Source organism: Vitis vinifera, chromosome 1, assembly GCF_030704535.1.
Source record: "Vitis vinifera cultivar Pinot Noir 40024 chromosome 1, ASM3070453v1".
Lineage (NCBI taxonomy): Eukaryota > Viridiplantae > Streptophyta > Magnoliopsida > Vitales > Vitaceae > Vitis > Vitis vinifera.
The window spans coordinates 3,752,245-3,774,584 of NC_081805.1; the positions used below are offsets into that span (position 1 = coordinate 3,752,245).

The 22,340-nt window shown below is 33.3% G+C and overlaps 3 protein-coding genes across 4 annotated transcripts; 1 reads left to right on the plus strand and 2 right to left on the minus strand.

Annotated features, from left to right (window-relative positions):
- The first annotated feature begins 1,953 nt into the window (after positions 1-1,953).
- LOC100259291 (lipid phosphate phosphatase 2) lies at positions 1,954-9,224 on the plus strand. 2 transcript variants are annotated; one of them, XM_002282818.4, is made up of 8 exons: positions 1,954-2,148; positions 4,311-4,547; positions 4,670-4,757; positions 4,849-4,958; positions 5,083-5,176; positions 7,353-7,541; positions 7,650-7,709; positions 8,795-9,224. In XM_002282818.4, the coding sequence occupies exons 2-8, from the start codon at positions 4,332-4,334 to the stop codon at positions 9,001-9,003; spliced, it is 966 nt and encodes a 321-aa protein (XP_002282854.1). In that variant the 5' UTR covers positions 1,954-2,148; positions 4,311-4,331; the 3' UTR covers positions 9,004-9,224. The 2 variants fall into 2 exon arrangements, with proteins under 2 accessions (XP_002282854.1, XP_019074569.1); XM_019219024.2 differs by having other exon boundaries at positions 2,022-4,547.
- A 3,012-nt stretch (positions 9,225-12,236) lies between these two features.
- On the minus strand, positions 12,237-15,202 carry LOC104882357 (two-component response regulator ARR18). The gene is made up of 4 exons (XM_059738663.1): positions 14,342-15,202; positions 13,642-14,259; positions 13,440-13,516; positions 12,237-13,149 (listed from the first exon to the last, which is right to left on the minus strand). The coding sequence occupies exons 1-4, from the start codon at positions 14,544-14,546 to the stop codon at positions 12,454-12,456; spliced, it is 1,596 nt and encodes a 531-aa protein (XP_059594646.1). The 5' UTR covers positions 14,547-15,202; the 3' UTR covers positions 12,237-12,453.
- A 2,388-nt stretch (positions 15,203-17,590) lies between these two features.
- On the minus strand, positions 17,591-20,915 carry LOC104882344 (two-component response regulator-like APRR2). The gene is made up of 5 exons (XM_010665321.3): positions 20,742-20,915; positions 19,557-19,712; positions 18,759-19,463; positions 18,546-18,622; positions 17,591-18,320 (listed from the first exon to the last, which is right to left on the minus strand). The coding sequence occupies exons 1-5, from the start codon at positions 20,872-20,874 to the stop codon at positions 17,739-17,741; spliced, it is 1,653 nt and encodes a 550-aa protein (XP_010663623.1). The 5' UTR covers positions 20,875-20,915; the 3' UTR covers positions 17,591-17,738.
- Positions 20,916-22,340: the final 1,425 nt, after the last annotated feature.

Genomic DNA, 22,340 nt, shown 5'->3' on the forward strand with positions numbered 1-22,340 from the left:
CGGACAGAAAAAGTTCTCTTCAGCTTTATAATATATATTTCAACAATTTTGCATGACATGAGACAAAAAAAAAAAGGGAAATATTGCTGTAAAAGGAGATTAAAAAATACATCAAATAAGATACTGATAATATAATGTAATATATGGTATAAATGGAAGTGACAATGGATCGTATGAGAGGAGCCATTAAGAGACTGGACCGTCAAAGGGAGCATGGAGTATTATCTTAATCAATAGTATATGGCAAAAATGGAATTGTTATGTAAAAATTAAGCTATTATATAGACAAAAGATTATTATTGAGGGTGGAAGTTATAAGGAATATACAAATATCAAAGACAGGAGATCAAATACTTTTTATGATTAAATGTCTCCCTGTGAAATAATAAAGTGTTATTTATTACTATGGATTGTTTTGGTGGAAATGTGAGGAGAAGGAAATAGAAAAAAAAAAATAGAATTAAAATTAATAAATTATTTTTTAATATTATTTTAGAATTTATTTAACTTATTTTAACTCTTTTATATAAATATTAAATAATTTAAAATTTTAAATATATTTAATTTTCATGATAAAATCAAATATAAAAAATAAATTTTTTTAATATTTTTTTTAAGAAGTAACTTTATAAGAAAAGATATAAGGTATTTTTTTTTAAAGAAAAAAAACCTTGAAAAGGAAAGAAACTTAATAAAAAAAGGGAGAATTATGTTTTGGGGGTAAATGACCCCCAAATTAACAAAAGATCCATGTAACTCTTCAAATTGAGTCCATGACCCAATGAAAGTATGAAAATTGAGTTGAAAGATATCATCCTTCAGTATTTCCAAAAATGCCCTTTATTGATTTTGAGAAAAAAAATTAATATTTTTGAAAAATACTTTTATTTAATTTAATATTTTTATTTAATTTAATATTTTTAAAAAATACTTTTATGTAATTTAATATTTTTTAAAATACTTTTATTTAATTTAATATTTTTTAAAAATAAATTTATTTAATTTAATATTTTTTAAAAATAAATTTATTTAATTTAATATTTAAAAAAATTAATTTAATATTTTTTTAAATACTTTAATTTAATTTAATATTTTTGAAAAAAAATTAATTTAATATTTTTGAAAAAAAAATATTTAATTTAATATTTTTGAAAACTACTTTTATTTAATTTAGTATTTTTGAAAAAAAAATTATTGAAAAAAAATTATTTAACTTAATTTTATAAAATATTTTATATGTGTTCTTAAAGGGTATATTTGTCCGTTACTATTTCATATCCTTCAACTCAATTTGAAGACTTATATGGATCTTTTGTTAATTTGGGGGCCCATCTACCCCCAAAAGATAATTCTCCCATAAAAAAAATGTATTATAATAATTGTCGAAAAATGAATGGGATTAATGGAAAAAAATATTAATGTGGAACATAAGTTTATAAAAATATAAAAAAATCAATTAAATATTATAATAATTAAATTGAATAATTCCGAATAAAATATGTAGAAAATATTTTATAAGATGATGTCATGGATTGATGGTGTAGATAAAGAGAGGCAAGAAGAATTATGCCTATACCATCTTTCATAAGTATTTAAAAAGAGAGAAAAAAAAATGCCATATTGATATAACACCAAACAAAAAGTCAAAACGTCATTCTCTGCAACGCATGAAGCTAGAGTGATTAGTTTATGTAATTACTTTTAAGCCCTCTCCTTGACACTATCAAAACGACATGATAATTATTGGTTGAATTGTGAAACATCCTAACACACTTTTCACCTGAGTGTGGAATTTGAGTCCTTGAGAGCATCAATTGCGGGGACCAAAATTACAAACAATAATGTAACTTATTCATTGACCAGAAACAGAATGATAAAATATAATAGGGTGATGGGTAAAGTGGTCACACTTAAGCTGCTTTAATCTTTTCTTTTCGTTGTATTTGTTGGTCCATGGCTTTATCGGATGTGACGCGGTCGAGACGTGGAGTAGGTGTACCCTACCTTGTCTCGCTCCGTTTGTCCTCATTCAGATTCATCTCACGCGCTTTCTCTCTCTATTTTGATCAGCCTCAATCCCCGTTATAATTACTGAAATTCTCAGTACGTTCTGTGTCTGTCCCTCTCATTCCTCAGATTTTCCACCGGGTAAGTTTTCTCACTCTAAAAGTCTGTTTTTCGTTTTCTCATTTTCAATTCTTATCTGGTTGTTTGGTTGGCGAGAAAATGAGGAGGAACAGGGAAGCGAGTGACACTTCGAATTTCCGAATCTTGCTGACTTATTTGTTTTGATTTCTGAAAATTGGAATTGAGTTTTATTTATTTATTTATTTTGGTAAATGATGTAGATGTAAATATTGGTCTGAATCCACTCGTTTTGTCCTTTTTTTTTTCTTCGACTAGTATTGCTCCGGATTTTCGCTATCCATTCCGATTCTTGTTTGTCTTTATAAATGTTTCTGTCGACCTGTGTATAGATTTTCGTTGTAAGGCTCTGCTTGATTTTTGAGAAATGGTAGGAACGGAAAAGAAGAGACAATAAGAGAAAGCTTGGAATCTCACCACTATACTTTCAGCTTGAGCATGTTAGCGGATTCGAAGTTTTCTTTTTCTGTTCCTATGCTTCCTCCGGATCGAGCAGAGTATAAAGGAGATACAGGCTCGAAGAAGCCCTAGCCCTTGGTTTTTCTTACTTTTGAGGCGCTAGTTTTCTGCCTCAAATAAGGAATTATCTTGTCTGCACTATCTCTGCAATTTTTTAAATTTTTTTCCCACCTAGTGCAGCATTTGCCCATGAATATGTGTCCTGTTAATTCTCTTCCTTCTCCATTCACTGTTTAAACCTCACAATTTCCTTTAACAATTTGACCATGCCTCATATTCGACTAGTGTGTTGGACAATATCTACCATATTGAACCAGTATTGGTTGTTTTTGTGTGTAACTTCAACTATTTAACCAAAATGAATTTATGTTGTTCTCATTCCAGTTACTATTCAAAAGCTTAGGATATATGCAAAAATGCAGGTTTGTATATATACATATATTGTCTGTTTGCGTCTCTGGTTATGATGGTATTTAGGTTTTAAACTGATGCCATTGCCACTTTTTCTGAATTTGGATAACAAGTGCAACAGGTGCAGCAGGCTGCAATTGAACAGCACATGATCAGATTTCATAGAGGGTCTATGAATAAGAATTTTTTTTTTCCAAATTTCAATTTGGTGTCATTTTCTGATTTTTTTTTGTAATGGATTTATCAGTCTAATTGATAGCGATTGGTTTAGGTTATCTTTAATTAACTTAATAATTCAATGGCCCACTCTTTTGGGCTAGTTTAGATAAAATATTGTTCATACACTACTATTTCCTTGAATTTAAACTTCGGTTTGAAAATGCTTTTGTTTTTCTCATGTTCTTTTGAAATAGTTTTCTTTTTACAAAATTGTATTATACTTCATCTAAAACATACTTCTGTTTTTCTCTTGTTGCTTTGAAGCATTTTCTTGTTATAAAATTATGTTCGTTATTCTCATCTCACAGTAAATCTGTAATGAGTGAAAACTTTAGCTTTGTAAATGCAATTTATACTGTACCAGGTGAACATTTAGTGCCCAATAAAACATTGCCTTGGCTTACTTATGACTTAACTCTAAGTTACAATATTAATTTATTTTATCAAATATGCTTAATAACTTAATTTAAATTATTAAGTCAGGAAGTTAAATTATTAAGTCATATTAAGTTAGTAAGTTAATTTACCAGTTAATAACTTAAAACTGGGCTGCCTGTTTTGCATGCCCGCCAACTCAGGTTGCAAGCAACATGATATAGACTTTCAAGAGAACAAATTTTAAAATGGAAAAGAGAAACACAAGGACAAAACAAAAATTAATATATATTTGTTTACATAGAATTAATATAATATTTATCTTAATATGACTAAATCTTGTTTATCTTCCTTCTTTGTACAAAACCCTTTTTTTCATTTTTTTCTTTAAATAACAGCCAATGGCCCAATGTTTTCATTACATGACTGACCTGTGTCTCTGCATGACGGACACATGCCTGAATTTAAAAAATTTACTATAAAATTCCAGAAGCATTTTAGGAATATTATGTTTGACATGTGTGTCTCAGCCACGTGTATTTTGCTGTAGTTATGCTTAATTTGATAATTGATTTGTGAATAGTTATCATTGGGATACATGTGCTTATTGTTTCTGGTGTCTTTGAATGGCAAGCCTGCATTTGATTAATGTTTTTGCCTATGATTTTTTAACTTCATTTTCTGTCATGTGATCTTTTCAGTTCTCTCCTAGTTGTTGAAAAATGCCAGAGATTCAATTGGGAGCTCACACTATAAGATCCCATGGACTTAAAGTAGCAAGGTCACATATGCATGATTGGCTGATTCTCATACTACTTGTGGTAATTGAGGTCATTCTGAATGTTATTGAACCATTTCACCGCTTTGTTGGAAAGGAGATGCTAACAGACCTGTCTTACCCATTGCAAACCAATACTATTCCCTTTTGGAGTGTACCAGTAAGTGCCAACTTAAGACAAACCATACGTGGAAAATTTTGATATTTGTTGAAATTGCACATATCACTTTTATGACAACCACTGTAAAAGAATAATATTTTCATCCTTTTGTTTTTTGGCAGTTAATTGCAATATTGTTACCCATTGTTGTGATTCTTGTCTACTACTTCATTAGACAGGATGTTTATGATTTACACCATGCCATATTGGGTATCACTTTTTCCCTTCCTAGATTTCTTTGAGTCAGGTACTGTTGTTTCCTTGTGGTGCATTGCTTAATGGATTATGTGTGCATGTTTAGGCCTTCTATTCTCTGTACTGATCACGGCAGTTATAACTGATGCAATTAAAGATGCTGTTGGCCGACCTCGTCCAGACTTCTTTTGGCGTTGTTTCCCTAATGGGAAAGGGGTGGGCTCTCCATTACATCAACTATCTTTATTTTTGTTCCCAAGATTGTTGACTTCTGTTTATTTTTTTGTTCTTGATCAGTCCTATACTCAGCCAACATATATTTGGTGCATGGATTATTCAGGTGTTTGACACTAGAACAACAGATGTTCTGTGTACTGGAGACAAAAGTGTCATCAAGGAAGGACATAAAAGTTTCCCTAGTGGGCATACTTCTTGTAAGTGACCTATTACTGTGGGAACTGTATGCTGTGTATCAATATATGGTTCCTGTTGCTAGTTTCCGGAGCATTTCTTTTTTCATGCATGAATACATGAAGATTTTGGATTTATATCTAATCCCTTATAAGTTTTTTTTTATTTTTTATTGAAAACAAATATTTTATTACTATGAAATAAGTAGATACAAAAAAGGATAAGAAATCATTCCCTCAAGCACAATACATAGCTTTGATAAAAAAATAATAATAATAAAAAGAAGCAAGAAAATTATCTACTCGAGATATCAATAGAAATTCACAACTAAAAGTGCTTATAATTAAAAATTCAAAACTTAGGTGTGGTAAATCCCTTACAAAAGAGACCAATTGGCTCTCCTTTTTGCTAACGTATTTGTCACGTGGTTAACCATTCAAGGAATCTAGCAAAAGGAACATCCCAACTCTAAAACAACATAAAAAATTTGGTGTAGCTACCCATTAAAACTCCATGAGTCTCTCTCCTCATTAACCTAATATAGGACTAGTGTAGATTGTCCCTCTACTAAAACTTTGGATATACCCTCATCTTTAGCTACCTTTAGGTTTTGCACCAAGGCTAATATTTTTGCCTCAATGGTTAGATTCACTCCAACATTTTCAAGCAATGCTCTTACTAATGTTTCAGGATGATTTACAATTGTTCCTCCCATTTCTAGCTGTCCTAATTTATTGAAGAATCACCCATTGAAATTTAACTTGACGTAGTGCATTGGAAAAGGCATCCATCTATGAGTATCTCCACAATTAACCTAACAAATCCACATACTAGATTCTAGAGTAGCATCATAATGCTCAAAGGGGCCCACAACTGTTGCACTAGTTGATGCTCCTAGAGAAGAGGACAAATAGTTGAATCTCACATTGCCTCCAAAATACTCCATCTGTTCTAAAATTTCCTCACATTCTTCTCCTACCATATAATCCAAGTTAACGTGAGACTATCAATACACCACAGTGAATTCCATCTAAGAAGACCTTCAAACCCTGATAAGCAATAGTCAATATCTCTGTCATATTTCTAATCTCTTATCCTCACTTATGAATATTTTACTTGAGTCATATGTTATTGGTATTAAAAGTTAGGCTTGCAACTTGTGCAAGTTAGAAGATCAACTAGAGATAAACCCACCCTAGCCATGGGTTTCTATGCAAATATCCTTAGAGCATGGTTGTATAATCAGATATTGGTGGAAAGGAACCCCAGAATATGGCATAACAAACATTTGAAAACAATTAGGGCGGGGAATTGTTTTTTCATTTATAATTTTTCTTGGTGCATAATATCGTACATATTTAACAAAACTAAGGTGGTGTTTGTTTTTTTGGCTTTTTGCTGAAAACCATTTAGTTTTAGAATTTAGGTTGTTTGTTTTTTTACTTTTTCATGACTTATTATAAACTTTTTACTAAATAAAAAAAGCTAAAATATGTGGCTTTTTCTAAATAGAAAAAATAACACAATGATTTTTTTTACTTTTTAATACTTAATAGAAATAAAATACTACAAAAACAAACAACCTAATATTTAATTCTATTAAGTATTAAGGTTCTATTTAGAATTAAGTAAAAAAACAAACACCACCTAAGCCTTTTTTTTATTTTCTTTTCTTTTTTTATAGGAATAATAAACTATATGGTTTGTGACATATGTGCAAATGCTTATCCATCTTATGTTATTGGGCTATGGAGCCTAAGGGCTTAACTGAAGTCCAGACCAGCCTTTGTTTAGTTGGGAATTTTAAATGCAGCCCTATGGTGAACCAAACAGGCACTGGTTTAAGAGCTTGATCAATCAGTTGACCCGCACAATACATGGATTTTTTGTATAAGGGATTTATGATGGAATGGAAGATTCTCATATTCAATTTTTTTCAGGGAGCTGAAATTTATTGGAAAAGTTTATTCTATGTGAAAATGCACTTTATGTGCTACTTTACGAGTGGAAGTTAGTGGCCATATTGGATGTCTTTAGTTCATCTGTGATTTTCTTCTACGCATGCATCTGTGTGTATCTGCCAGTGTGTTGGGGGGAAATATTTATGGCGTTTTTGGTGTTCGTTTCTTTTGCAGTGTTTATGTTGATTTTCTTGTAATGAGGATATTAGCTCACAGGAATTCTGGTTGTCATGTGCAGGGTCCTTTGCCGGACTCAGCTTCCTCTCATGGTACTTGTCAGGCAAAATCAGGGCATTTGATCGTAAAGGCCATGTAGCAAAGCTCTGTATTGTTTTCCTGCCCATACTTCTTGCAGCTCTAGTGGGAGTTTCTCGAGTAGATGACTATTGGCATCACTGGCAAGATGTATTTGCCGGAGGTGTAATAGGTCTGTTTTATCAGTACCGATGATTATGAATGGAATCTTTCCTTACTCTACTTTTTTCTGATTTATACACTCTTCTCAGTATAATTCTTTGTCCTTCCTCTCTGGCAGGAGCAACAGTTGCTTCATTTTGTTACTTGCAATTCTTTCCACCCCCTTATGACATAGATGGTATGCCCTTTAACTGCTCCTACTGATTGATTATCTTAGAATTTGTTAACCTCAGTTTGTATGAACTTTTGTCAACCATGGGGCCATGACTTAATCATTTGCTAATTGGCATTCAAGTTGGTGAGGGAAATGCCATGGCACTTAGAAAAATGCAAGAAGAAATGTGTATAATACAATGTAAAAATAATATTAATATATAGTATACCCCAAAATGCTTTTTTATATGTTTACCAAGATAATGTAATATTTTTTACTTATAAATTTTAAATACTTTAATCACGAATTTTATTAAAATAAAATAAAATATTACTTACTAATTATGAATTATAGAATGATTTCCAAATAATACTAAATGTAAAAGAAATTTCATATTTTTTAATAGCAGATATTGAGATATCATATATTTTTTATTTTTTAAAAAATATCAACCATTGAAATGTAATTTGTTTCCATTCTAACTTTTATTCTCTTGACAAACCAAACATGAGGATGATAGGGTATATCCAAATCCTAAGACATTTTTTTTGTTGGATATAATATTCAAGGATGTCATTGTGGTTGAAAATGATATCCAACAATATTTATATCCTATCTGATCAATCCAACTTAACATTTAGGTTTTGCAAATATTTTCTGTCGGATTGAGAAAGAAACCAAACATGAATTCTGCATAATTTTTTTTACAAAATTGCACTATTTATACCACTTGAAAGGTGCCTGCCCATGGACATGGCTGACAATCACAAGCTGTATTTTAAATTTGAAAGCTGTGTTAGTGATGTTTATTTATTTATTTATTTTCATTTAATAGGCTAAAAGCTGTGAGCATGATTATGCGATGGTTTTACGGTCCTTATTGTTTCCAATTTTAATATTTTTTATGAAGTGAAAGTATTAGTGTAACAATGTTGGCAAAGAAGGCACCATTGTCGGTAGGGTTGCAACTTGAGGAATGCTTAGGATCCATTTGGTGTTTCTTCAACTTCTCAAAAGATGGACATTGGAAGTGTTGCTTTTGAATTGATCAAAGCGATGCTATGAACTTTCATCCACATGTTTTTAATGTACTTGTTCTGCATATGCAGGTTGGGGACCTCATGCATATTTTGAGATGTTAGCGGAAAGCCGAAATGGTATTCAGTCCTCAACCACAGGTATTAATCATCTCAGCATGGGCGTAACGGAGCTTCAGAGTATACATGTTGAAAGTCATCTGGGCATGGACACATCAGTAGTTTACACCCGTGATACAAGCCCCATTTTGGATGGATTGAACAGTGGGAGGAGGAATTGACTAAAAGATTTTGACAGTAAAGAGGAAATAGAGATAGTCAACAGATGTTCATATATTCTGTAAAATGAGTAGAGAAATATGTTTTATTTTTGCTTCAGATATTCAATCCTTGAACCTACTCTTTGCATCGTTTTGAACAAACTTTATTTCTTGATTCATTTGTTTGTAGTACAGGATGAAACAACCATTTCATATGCTTTATTTGTTTCTTTTGCCCATCACTTATTGTTGTGAATTAAATCATGTTTGGTTCCTTAGCTTTCTTTTGCCCCTTGGGAACGCTTTCCCTATGTTTGGAACTTCTAGGAATGTAGGAAGAAAATAATTTTTTTTTAAGGAAAATTATTTTTTTTTATAAAAAAATATTAATAAAATTAACTATAATAATTAAAAATTTTGTATATTTTGAAATTATTTTATTTTTATATTAAATAATTAAAATAAATGAAATGAGTTTGAAATAATAAAAAAATAATAATAATGCATCGATTTTAGATTTATTTTAAATGTTTTTTTTACATTTTTTTTATATATTAAAAGAAAAAAAAAGTTTTGCTTTTAGAAATTCTTGGATACAGAAGGAAAGATACAGCATTAACTTAAGAATTAAATTGCAAAATGGGATCTTTTATCATGAATGCTGAAGCGAGACCAGTGTGATAAAATAGGAATGACTATATATGGAACGACTAAACTGAAAAAGGAAAAAGAAAAAAAAAATGGAAAAGGGAATAAAATACGGAGAGTATTCAAATATTTTCTTTCATCTTTCCATGGGTGTTGTTTGGATACGAAATAGTTTGCAGGCATCCTAACACACGGACCATGGCAGTTTCATAGAGCAGGAATAGAGACAAGTCACCAAACTCATTTGTTCGTGGTCCTGTAACTATTGTTTGAATTCTCGTGGTCCACCACTCCGGAATAATTTGTTGTTTCTCCTCCCTGGTATGATGATCAAAATTCCACATGCAACCGTACATTAAAGCTGTTAACTTCTGGAATTTGACCTATGATTATTATTATTATTATTAAAAAAAAATGCCGGACAGATTAACGGCACATAATGATAATAATAGAACTCTTTTGAGAATAAATGGCATTTGTTTTGTGGGTCTGGTTGGAGCTTCGGCAGTTCGGCTAAGGTATTGAACAAAAACCGTTCCAAATCCATTCTGTAAACAGCCCATCCTCACTGCCATTTTCTTGTCTTTTCCTCTATATTCTTGACTACCAAACATAAACATACAAAAACAGGAATAGATAAAAACCCATTAAGGATTCATGATTTCGTTTACACACTACGTTTTTAAAATGGGTTTGGCCCAAGGATAAACACATCACTTCCCTTTCGCTCTCACGGCTGAAGAAAAAGTCTTCACCCTAAGGTAGTGACGGAATATGTTGATCTTGTTCCATGAAAGGACAGACCCTCCTATAAAGCTTTTGGCATCTACTTGTGAGAAATCAGTGCCCTACTTTCATTGGGCAGGATCTGGAACTCCTCTGTTCAACACACTTTGGTCAAACATTTGTTTTTATTTTGCATTTTATCATAATTAATTTCTTGTTACGCTTTGTGTTAGGCCCCGCACAAAGCTCGTGACCGAGTCCATTTCGTCCTCCGGCTTATCAAAAAAATTATTTGGATTTGCTATTTTTTTTTTTTTAAAATAAGCGTGGAATGCAGTACATGCTAATAATTTTGATAAGAAAAATATTCTCTCATGGGTTCATGAAAGTCAAATCTATTGATTGATTTTTATAGATAAGGCTTGATATAACTTGAAGATGTGGATGAATAAGACAGACATTCACTTCTCCATCAATAAGTATTTGATACTGAGGACTGTTGACAATCACTCTGATTGCAGTTGATTTTCGTGGTTGTTCCAATCACCCAGCAAAATCCCAACAATGACTTGAGAATTATCCAAGGACAATTTCATCATTTTATATCACGCTTGAAAATTTCCACGCCTATCAGATTAACAGCAAAAAACCCAAAATAAATTCAAACATTATCGAGCTGATCTATTTGTGGTCAGAGGGGCTCTATTGACCACTTTTAGATCATAACTCACTTGCGGGTTTATCGAATTTCAGGTGAAAACAACCCTGTATTCAAACACCATTGAAGTCTCCTTCACTCTTCTATATAAAGCCTGTCTCTCCTTATCTTCTTCCACATCTCTCACAAAGTCTTCTACATTTAGGTTCCCTTCACACCTTCACTCTTCTATCTAAAGCCTCTCTCTCCTCATCTACTCCCACATCTCTCACAAAGTCTTCTACATTTAGGTTCCCTTCACACTCTCTCCATAGTCTTTTTTTTCTTTGTGACATGGAGATTAGTCCCGCTACATGCTATGAGAACTTGAAGAGGTACTGGAGGAGGAGGAGGAGATACCAGCGCCGTACTGGTGCAACCACTAATAAAAGGAAGCTCAGGGTCGTGAGGCTTGGCGGGGTTAATCACCGGAAGATAAGGTTAATCCCCAAGCTGAGATTGAAAATCTTTTCGCCCATCAAGCTTTTGGCCAAATTTCACGATGCTTATGTTGATATGATGATTGCGTTTGCGTGTAATGTTGGGAAAATTAATAAGGTCTGGGCTTTGGGAGATGAGAGAATTGCGAAAAGCTCACAGGTTTTGATGGTTTCTACTACTTGTGAGGAAGTTGACAGTAGGATGGTTCTGGAAATATATAAGAGACTGGCGGCTTCTCCCCAATTTTCTGCATGATGGAACTGATGAGATGATTTTCTGTCTCAACTTTTCTTTCAACTTGCTTGCTTATTAATGATCTTAAGCTGTGTATTAGTTTTTAGCCTTTTTTTTTTCGCTTCCTTTTGGTCTAATGATGAAGACCACTGTTGGAACTTGTAACGCAGTAAGTTGAGAATCAATTGTAAAGTTTGTGTTCAAGTGCAGTCTTCTAAAATATTTCCCCTACTCAATTTTCTGGGTTTTTTTTTTTGGTTCTTTCTTTTTCTTGTGAACAAGTGGAAATGGACCTGGCAGTCTAGGATATACCTCAAGTGGCCGATGTATTAGGCTAATTAAGGTAGATGCTTTCTAGGATATGTTGAGGGTAGCATTTAAATATTTTTAGGTTTTGATTCGTTAGTGAAGAAGGTTTTCTTACTTTTTGATTTGTAGTTTCATGAATTTAATTAAATCTCAAAGCATAATTCCCATTAAGAGTGGAAATTAGGAGAATCAACGGATAGAAAATAGCAACGGGGAGAGATGAAAATTGGTGAAAGAAATCATCATGCGACAGGATATAAGTTATAGGAAATATCTCAAGACAAAAATAGAATTAATTCGGTGTTACTGTTGATTATCATTGAGGGCGTCATGAGGGAGAGCGGCAGCAGCTGAATCTGGCAATGCTGTGGAGGAGGTTTCTTCAACACAGGTCAGTGCTGCATTCTTCATAAACCTTACATGTCCGACCAATCAAAAGTTGGAGGACCTGTATCATCTTCCTTCAGAGATCTACTGAGCCATTCAGTCAACCAAGCCAGATCATCGCTCTCATCGAATCCACCATGACCTGCAAGTGGTCCACCAGGGATATTTTGATTTGCTGAAGCACTGGCAAGAGTAGAACTAGTGCCAGCAGGAACGTTTGAATTGGGTGGATTCGCAGAGGAACTCGCCCCTGCCATCAAATGTTGCTCCTCAGATAATCTGGTAAATGTTGGAGGCCGGGTTGGATTTTGCCAATGGTGCACTGGAGGCACATATGGAGCAGTACTATAGCCTTGGAAACCCAGAGCCTGTTTCCCTTTTCCCTTGTCGTTCGTCATGAAAGGAGTTGGAAGAGGTTCCCTCTCCCTTATTTGGATTGATCCTTGATGCCTTCCATGACCTGAGCCGTTAGGTCCCAAATGTCCTGGTCTAATTCTATTGTTGGGAATTTTGAGGTTCAGAGAACCAGGCTGCAGGGAGACAGGGGGAAATAGCTGCAATGGTGGATTAGTTTCAGTTCTAACCAAACCACCCTGCTGCTTCTGTAGTTGTGGAACGCCTGTTGTGCCACCAACATTGGCCGTTGATGCATTCCGAGACCATGGAGCCCATAGTGGAGTATCGACGCATGTGTCCATGATGATCTGGACTTGAGCTTTGTATTTCTGAAAGTGAAACAAATTAAGAGGGGTAAGTGACCTTACACCAAGAGAAAAATGGTGAATAACACGAAAACTACTCTCAGAAGGAAAAATGAAATCAAGGAAAAAGAGATGCTCCATTGATGTCTGTGTGCTATGACTGTATTGTGCTGAGCAATCTAGTGAAGCTATTCAGCATGAATGTCATCACTCGTAAGATGGCATGATATTAAATGTTCACAGATTTGACCATGAGGCCTAATGCATCTATGATTTCTGCAGTTTGTTCTCAAAGTAAACTGATAGAAGCGAACCTCCAGCTGGTGACCAATCTGGCGTAGGCTCAAATTAGGAACATTCATCAAGTCCCGTATTGCTTTTGGGTTGGCCTCTGCATCCCGAAAACAAACAAGAAACCACAAGTAGTCAGCAGTTAATATAGAGATTAATAAGAGAAAGGAAGAACGGGAAATGACTGGAATTAGATTGTAATTTAATTTGATAAAGAACTATTACTAGCTTCACCCAGTTTACTGATGGCTGCTATGAACTTGAAATGAAGCTCTCTAGTCCACCGCATGGATTGCTTTTTCTCAGAGGACCTATAATTTTGGTTCTTTTCTCTCCCAGCCTTGGAAGGCGAATGTTTACGGTTGATTCTCCTTTTGTTCTTCCTTCTTCCTCCCTTGTCATCATCATCATCGTTGGCTCTCTTTCTCTCCCCGCATCTTTGGTTTTGGTCAGCTGCCATTGTCCTCAATTGTTCAGTTTCTGTAGCTTGTGCATCCCCATGATGGCCTGAACCAACTTCCCCTACGACTTGCTTGTTCTTATCCTTCGGATCGCTGGCCTGGAATTCATTTCTATGGGGAGTACTTGAGCCGGTGCCCCCCTCTCTGATCTGAATGCCTACACATTTCCTGGTCACGGGCACCTCTACCTTCTTCACACGTTCAGTTTCATTCCCATTATTGACCTTTTTTCCTCGGCCTTCTTCTTTCGATAGCCTCTCCCTATACACGTGCTGCCATACTTCTCTGAGTTGGCTGCTAGAAACGGGTTTCTCATAGAAGTGACATGCCCCTACAAGTGGGGCTTGATCCCGAAGAGCCATGACACCCGCAGAGGACATCACTGCAAGGAGATGAGAACTGTTACACCAAAAAAAAATATATTGAAACAACCTACACATTTTAATACAAAAATTCATGCTCACAGATGATGGGCGTGTTATTCTTCTTGAGTATTTCTTGGACAAACTCAAGGTCGGTTATATTATGCAGGTGTACATTTGCCATAACCACATCAAATTCGTCCTTCCGCTCCGCGTATATGGACATTGCAATAGAGGAGAGTTCAATGGTTGTAACTGAAACAAGAAGAGATTGCACCCGATTATATATCATAGTTTCAAAGAACATTGATCTTGGGAGATCACTTGCAAATAATTCTGTATCAAGGAAAACAACATGCGGACCACTGGATCATAACTGTACCAGATTCATTTCAGAGATAAAAACTCTACAAAATAGAGAAGATCGTGGGAAAAAAATAAAAAAATCAGACATGTAAAGCCCAAATTCTGATCACCATATCATCAACACCATGAGAGTGCAATCAAGACAAACTCCTCAAACTAGCAACACAAGAAACCATCCAACCACAACCATGTGTAAGGGAAAGGTAGAAGAAAAACCAGACTTGTACAAATTCCGACTGTTGCATGACTAAAAGAAATACAATAGTATCAAAATATCAGAATCAGAAAAGTTCTAAAAGATTAAAAGCAGATGAATGAAGATAATCAGAAAACAGCAGAAATAAATTCATGTAATTCTTGGCTTTGCCTTTGTAGGAATGAGACTCCAGAATCGAAGCCATGAACATCAGCGATGTCGTGTCGCTATCCACCAGAAGTATCCTCATACCCCGAGCAATGCTGGGGACTTTGGGAGCTAATGGATCCCAGATTTCTTCCATTATTCCAAGAAACAGAAGGAAAACAAAACACCTGAACCACCCTACAGACTACAGAGAGAAAGAAAGCGAGAGAGAAGTGTCCATGAAAGACAGCAGCTTTAAGCCTCCAACTGGATGAAGAATGAGAATGAGTAGTGATGTACATATATAGCATTTTTAGTCAACGCTTTTGGACTCTGGTGTGGGGGTATCCTCTTGGGTTTTGTGAAGGAGGAAGGCCCACTGAAAAAAGTCATGGTGCTGCACAAAGAAAATACTGGCTCCACAATGATGGATAGTGCTTATCCTTTGTTCGACTTTTGCTTAAGTGTAATTAATTACACAAAATAGTCGTCTGCAAATTAATTTCATTGTGTGAATTGATCTGCCAATTAATACTGCAGCTTCTCTTTTTGGAAAATAATTTAATTCACTTTTCCAAAAGTCATTTCATTTTAGCCCTTGTAGTTAAGTCACTTAATGCATTTATATGCAAAGTGCTTTATGAAAATATAAATAAATAATTTAAAAAAACACCTATACTTGTTAAAAAATAAAAAATAAAAATTGTAGGAGCATAAAGAATGACTTACCTTATATTCCTTAAAGGCACTTACCTTATATTCTTGATATTTCTATCATTTTTAAAAAAAACTTAAAGTGGTAAAATTTTTAAATATTTATATCTATTTTTTTAAACAATTCAAAAATAATAATAATAAAATAATTCTCTTTTATTTTTATAAGAGTTTCCATTATTGTATGCTTTCAGAGATAAAAAAAACTAGTTCATTAATAATGGTCTCAATTGAAAAAGTACAAGTATGTATTACATTATCATTAAATTTTGTGAGTAGATAATTTATTTATTTATTGGATTTATTGTATTAGAAATAGATTTTTTAATGTTGTTGGTTATATTAGTGATGCTCGTTGTAATTTTTTTATCGTTGAAAGAAGGTATTTCTGTTACCGTTAAAAGATGTTTTTATTATTCGTTATTGTACAAACTAATTGGATTTAATGTATCAGAAATAGATTTTTTAATATTGTCGGTTTCATTAGTGACATTTGTTGTAAGTTATTTTTTAAATTTTATTGTTAATGGAATGTATTTTTGCTATTGTTAAAAGGCGTTTCTGTTATTCGTTATTGTACAAACTAATTGGATTTAATGTATTAGAAAATAGGTTTGTTTAATGTTGTTGGTTATATTAGTGATATTCATAGTAACTTGTAAATTAATTTCTTAATTTTACTATTAAAAGAAGGTATTTTTTGCCGTTAAAGGTAGGTATTATTGTTACCGTTAAAAAAATGTATTTTTGTTATTGTTGAAAGGTATTTTTGTTGTTTGTTATTATACGAATTAATTTCTCGTTATTAAAAAGAGTTTTACATTAATGTGCTTCGATTTTATTGTTACAATGAATCAACTAGAATATCATCTACTAGACGGACAATTTTGCTAATCATTACAACTCTAGTTGATATCAAAAATAATTGGCAATGTACTTTTGTTAATTGATATAACAAAAGCTATTTTACCTAATGTTTTTAGAATTGGATTTATCATTAAACTAGATAAGTTATTGGATTACGATTTAATGCTCGGACGAATTGTTGACTTATGATCAAACTATGATGTCAACATAACATCATAAATATATAATAAAAAATAAAAAATAATTATAATAAGTATATATAAATAATTAGAAAAAAACTCAAAATATTGCACCATTTTATCTTTAATATTTTCTTTACCGTCAAAGAAGATATTTTTATCACACTATCCTCTTACGGTGAAAGGTTAAGAAAAAAATATTAATTCTAAAAAGCATATTTTGTTTAATAAATTACTATTTTCTTATTGAATTTCATTGAAAGGTCTTAAACTAAACTAATTTGAGATTTTTTTATTTTTTCTTTTGAACAAAGTAAAGCTCATTTGGCTAGTTCGTCACTTTTTCCTAAAATACATGTGAAGTAATAAAATTTTTGTTCATAATGAGATGCAAGAATTTTTTAATTATTTTTCATTCAAAATAATTAAATATAGAACATTAGATAAATAATAAAATAATAAAGTAATTGTCGTTTCATTTTTTTTTTCTTTTTTTTTTGGCATGGTTAATAATTATAATTTTAAAATGTGAAAGAGAGATGTCAATGGCATTCATTTTTTTTTTCTTCCTTTATATTTCCTTTACTTGAAAAAAAAAAAAAAAGAAATGGATATGAAAAGTAAAAACCGGAACCCATATTCATTTGTTGGAGGTGGTGTTTGTTTTTAAAATTTTTTGTTGAAAGTAATTTGGTTTTAGGTTTTTATTTTTTATTTTTTTTACTTTTTATTGTTTTGTTAATTATTTTGGAAATTTTTTGTTGAATAAAAAAAATTAAAATATTTTACTTTTTCTTAATGTTAAAAAGAAGTATATTGATTTTTTTTATTTTACATTTTAATATTTAATAATAAAAATAAAATATTAACAAAACAAACAACTTTATTCTTAATTCTATTAAGCTGGTTCTAAACTCTATTTAGGATTAGGTGAAAAACCAAAAAACCAAACACCACCGGATTCTTCAGGCTTCTTTACGAAGCCTCTGTCCATCTTTGCAGTTGAATTGGCAGGAAACAATTATAAACTTTATTTGTATGACCCATCAAATGGTTGTATATGTGGATCGTCTTCGTTTGAGGAATTCCTTAACCATGCAGTCAAGCACTCCAGCTCACCTTCATCTGATGAAACGTGGCCTGTCCTGAGGTCATTGGCTATAGCAGGATTTGCTGATCTGGCGCCATGAGCCAGTGGTGGCATAGCTTCCCCTGTAATAGTGCCTGTAGGAACATTTGTATTGGGTGCATAGGCAAAAGAATTCGTCCCTGGGACCAAGTTTTGCCTGTGACTCGAGCTATTGAATGGGATTGGGTTTTGCCAACCATACTTGGTAGGAAAATTTTGAGGAGGAGCCTTTCCTTTTTCGCCGGGAAAGGGTTCCCTCTCGCTTATTTGGCTTGACCCTGGTCGCCTGCCATCGCCCATTTTCAATTCCAATGAGAATTTAGCCTCAATTCCAACTAAGCCTTGCTGCTCCTGGGATTGAGAAGCTCCTGTCCTGCTACTGATATTGAAAGCTGTTGCATTCCCAGAGGACAGAAGTGGTGTTGTGGCATCCTCACGGCTGTCTGACATGCTCTGAACTTGGGTTTTATTACTTTTGTGTCTCTGAAATTGAAACAAAATAGTAAGTAATCTTACAGAAAAAGGAAAAAGGGAGGAAAAGAAAATGGCAGAAGCCACTCTTAAACTGAAACAAGGAATTAAGGAAAAGAGGTGTAGATTAAGAAAGAAAATTGAGGCCCTTTTGCGAAGGTTCAAACATGGAGGCAACTAGTGGAGATGGTTTTTGAAGTTTTGTTCTGAAAGTAATTAAACTTGACAGAAGCGAACCTGCAGATGGCTTGAAATCTGGCATTGGGTCAGATTGGGCCCGTTCATAGTATCTTGTATTGCTTTTGGATTAGCCCCTGAATCAAGAAAACAAATAAGAAACTGGAAGAATTCAGCAGTTAATTTAGGGGGGTACAGTGTGCAATATAGGTATTAGTAAGAGGAAAAAGACTGGAATTGTTGTTTTCATTTAATTTGAGAAAGAATTATTACATTCTTCGCCAAGTTCACGAATGGATGATGTTAACTTTATTGTAAGATCTGTAGTCCTACATGTAGATTGTTTTGCCTCAGAAGTGCAACTATTGAGGTTGCGTTCACTCCCAACCTCTCCACTGGGGCTTTTACCCTTGGAATGAGAGTTTTCAGAGCACTCATTTCTCTGGTACTTTCCTTTTTCTCCATCATCAATACTGGGTCTCTTTCTCTTGCTGCATCCTCGTTTTTCTTTAGCTTCCATCCTCAATTGATCTATGCCATCCATGGTTAGTCCTATAGGTAGTTTGAAATCGCGCGTCTCCAGACCAACCAGGCCAACTTCCCCTTCTACTTTCTTGTTCTTCCCTTTTGGATCAATCCCCTGCAACTCAACTCCAGTGGCAGGTCTACAGTCATTGCCCTCCTCTCTGATCTGAATGTCTGTACATCTCTTAGTCCTGGAGGCAGTACCCTCTTGAGATGTATCATTTGTATGTGCAATACCCTTCTCACCCTTCTCTTTGATCGTAGCACCCTCACCTATCCCAGTGCTGGATCCTCTACCCACATCTTGTTCCACTTCTGAGAGCTTCTTCACCCGATGCACATGTTGCCATATTTGCAGCAGTTGATCGTTAGGAATTGGTTTCTCAAGAAAGTGACACGCCCCGTCAATTAGGGCTTGACTTACAACAGCCTCGTTACCCATGGAGGACATCACTGCATGGGGATCAAGTAAGGTTGAACTGTCATATGAAAGATAAAAAAAAAGCAACCTATATATACGCTTTTTACACTAAAGTTCAAGCTTACAAATGATGGGCGTGTAATTCTTTGTAAGAAGTATTCGTCTGACAAATTCGAGGCTTGTCATATCCTTCATATTCATGTCAACCATAACCGCATCAAATTCATCCTTGTTCTCCGCAAACATGGACATGGCAACAGATTCTAGTTCTATGGTTGTTACTGAAAGAACAGATTATACCATATCATCATAACGTCAAAGAACATTCATATATAAAATTAGGCTGTGTTGGGAGATCACATGAAAATATTCTATATCAAGGATATATAAAAGGAAACCACTTATCAATCAATGGTCTATAATGAGCAGATGAGAGAGATATGAACAGAAATAGATAATAAAATAGAAATAGTTCAACGTTCGTTTTCTTACCAATTCTCTCATTAGCAATAAATGGAAAAATGCAGCTGTTTTCTACTAATTACCAATTAAAACACAAGAAATTCAATGATACCTTGTGACATTTTTGTCATGAGAAAGCCTCACCATCGCACTTTAATACCTACCTAAAGGGCTTGATAGAATGCAATCAGAGTCATTAATCCCCAATCCTAGTATGACGTTTGTTTGGTCGGGCATTGCGTCTATATGGGGGTTAATGTGATGTTTCATATTGAATATGAGATAATATTCTTACCATTATATATGTATGGTCTCCTCTTAACCTTGTATACCCGTTTTTTAAACTCATGAGAGCCCCTTTAAACCCAAAACTGAGTGTGATTTCTCAATTTTTTTTGGGACAATTTTTTTTTAATCCCAATTAAAACGGAAATAATACCGAAGAAGAACATAAAAACTCTACAGAATATAGAAGAGTGGAAAAAAACCTATCCCACGAGTGCAGTCAAGAACACACATAGAATATGGTCAATGATGAGTGACTTCTCAAACTAACAACACGAGAGCCATTGAACCATAGCCATTTCATCCTATTTGGATAAAAAGAAAGGCCAAAAAATAGAGAGAAGTACTAGAAGAAAAACCAAACTCTTACAAATTCTGATCATTGTATAATCAGCACAAACACCATTACCAAAATATTGAAGATTAAGAACAGATACCAACCAAGAGAATCTCACTTCCAAACATACATACAAAAGCTGAAGAACAAAAAAATCAAGATTCATAACGGAAGAAGTGAAGCAGATTAATATACAGAAACAATTTTTAACGGATTTTACTCTTACCCTTGTATGAATGAGACTCCAGTACAGAAGAGATGTACGTCAGTGATGAAGCATCACGATCCACCAGAAGAATCCGCTTCCCCTGCGCAAAGCTTGGGACTCTCCGAGCTAGTGGATCCCGGTTCTCTTCCATTATGATAAGGAAGAAGAAAAGAAAGCTGAAGGACGATAAGGAGAAAGGGACAAGCACTTATAAAAGAAAGCAGCGTGAAATTGAGTCAAAGGAGGGAACCTATCTGGTGTTTGGCGGTTTGTAGTCAACCTTTGGGACAGTGGATGGTGGTTTCCGGTGGACTTTTCTGGAAGTTGGAACGCCCACTGAAAAAACAACAGTGGTGTATCCATCATAAGCTTACCTTTTATTACCTTTTACTGTGACTCCGTCGAGATAAACAAACAATCAAATGTAATCAATTTCATTTTTCGAATTGTTATGTCAATTAATACTAAAGATTCATTTTTAGAAGAAAAAAAATTTCAAATGTGTATGGATCAATCTATTCATTTCATTTAATTCTAATAACTTGATTACTGTAATGGGTTATTTTGCAAATCTTTTTGATAAAATAATATTAAACTAAATGAAATATTAAACTTGAATAATTGATATTCATTTATTTACTATGATTTTTCCTAATGTTACTTGATAAATTCCATATCAGGATTAAAACATTATAATTGCACTTTTCGAAAGCAACGAAGAATTAATGTGAAAAATAAAGTACAAAAAAACATGAAATTTATAATGATTCACTTTTAATATAAGAGTTACGTCTACTTGTAGTCGTACATTTTCAATATAATGAAAAGAAAGTACAAAAAAACCTCAAAACGTCTTACTCTCTAGATTTTTTCTCTCTGTATTTTTTTATCTCTCTCAATACCCGAAAGATAATAATTAGACTCTACATATCTTAATATTTTGCCTAATCAAAATGTTCTCAATTTTTAGAAAAGGAACTATGTTACTTGATTGTGATAATTATATATATATATATATATATATCATTAGATTCATTGGAGATTGGTTGGGTCAATTTTATTTTATATTAGCGAGGGAGTGAAGGAATGTACTTTTTAATCAAGATATTTTTATTTCCTTTATAACACAATCTATAGTAAAAGTTATTACAAAGAGCATATTTATGAGTATAAATTGTTTCCATATATGTTTTGGTTTTACATGGAATAAAATTAGGTGGATACTGAGTTAATGTATGTGTCATTGTAATAGTTATCGACACATAATAATTAAGGTGGGTATTGAAAACACTTCTTATTTTTTATTAATGAAAACAAAATTATTTTATTAAATTTTATATAAAATGAAATAAAGATTAATTACCTTATTTCCTTAAAACCTATTATCAAGACTTTTAAAATTTGAACCAACATGTTATTTTTTTTCTCCAAAAAGTCATCGTCTTTATAAAATAAATCTTTATCATTTAAATAAGTTTGTATATTTTATATAAAAGTGTTCGCTCATGAATTTTTCTAATCACGTTTTGATGATAACAAAGCATGATTAGTATATTGATAACTTAAAATTAAGATGAGTTTAAGGTTTTATGCGAGAAATTAAATTGAAAATTCAAT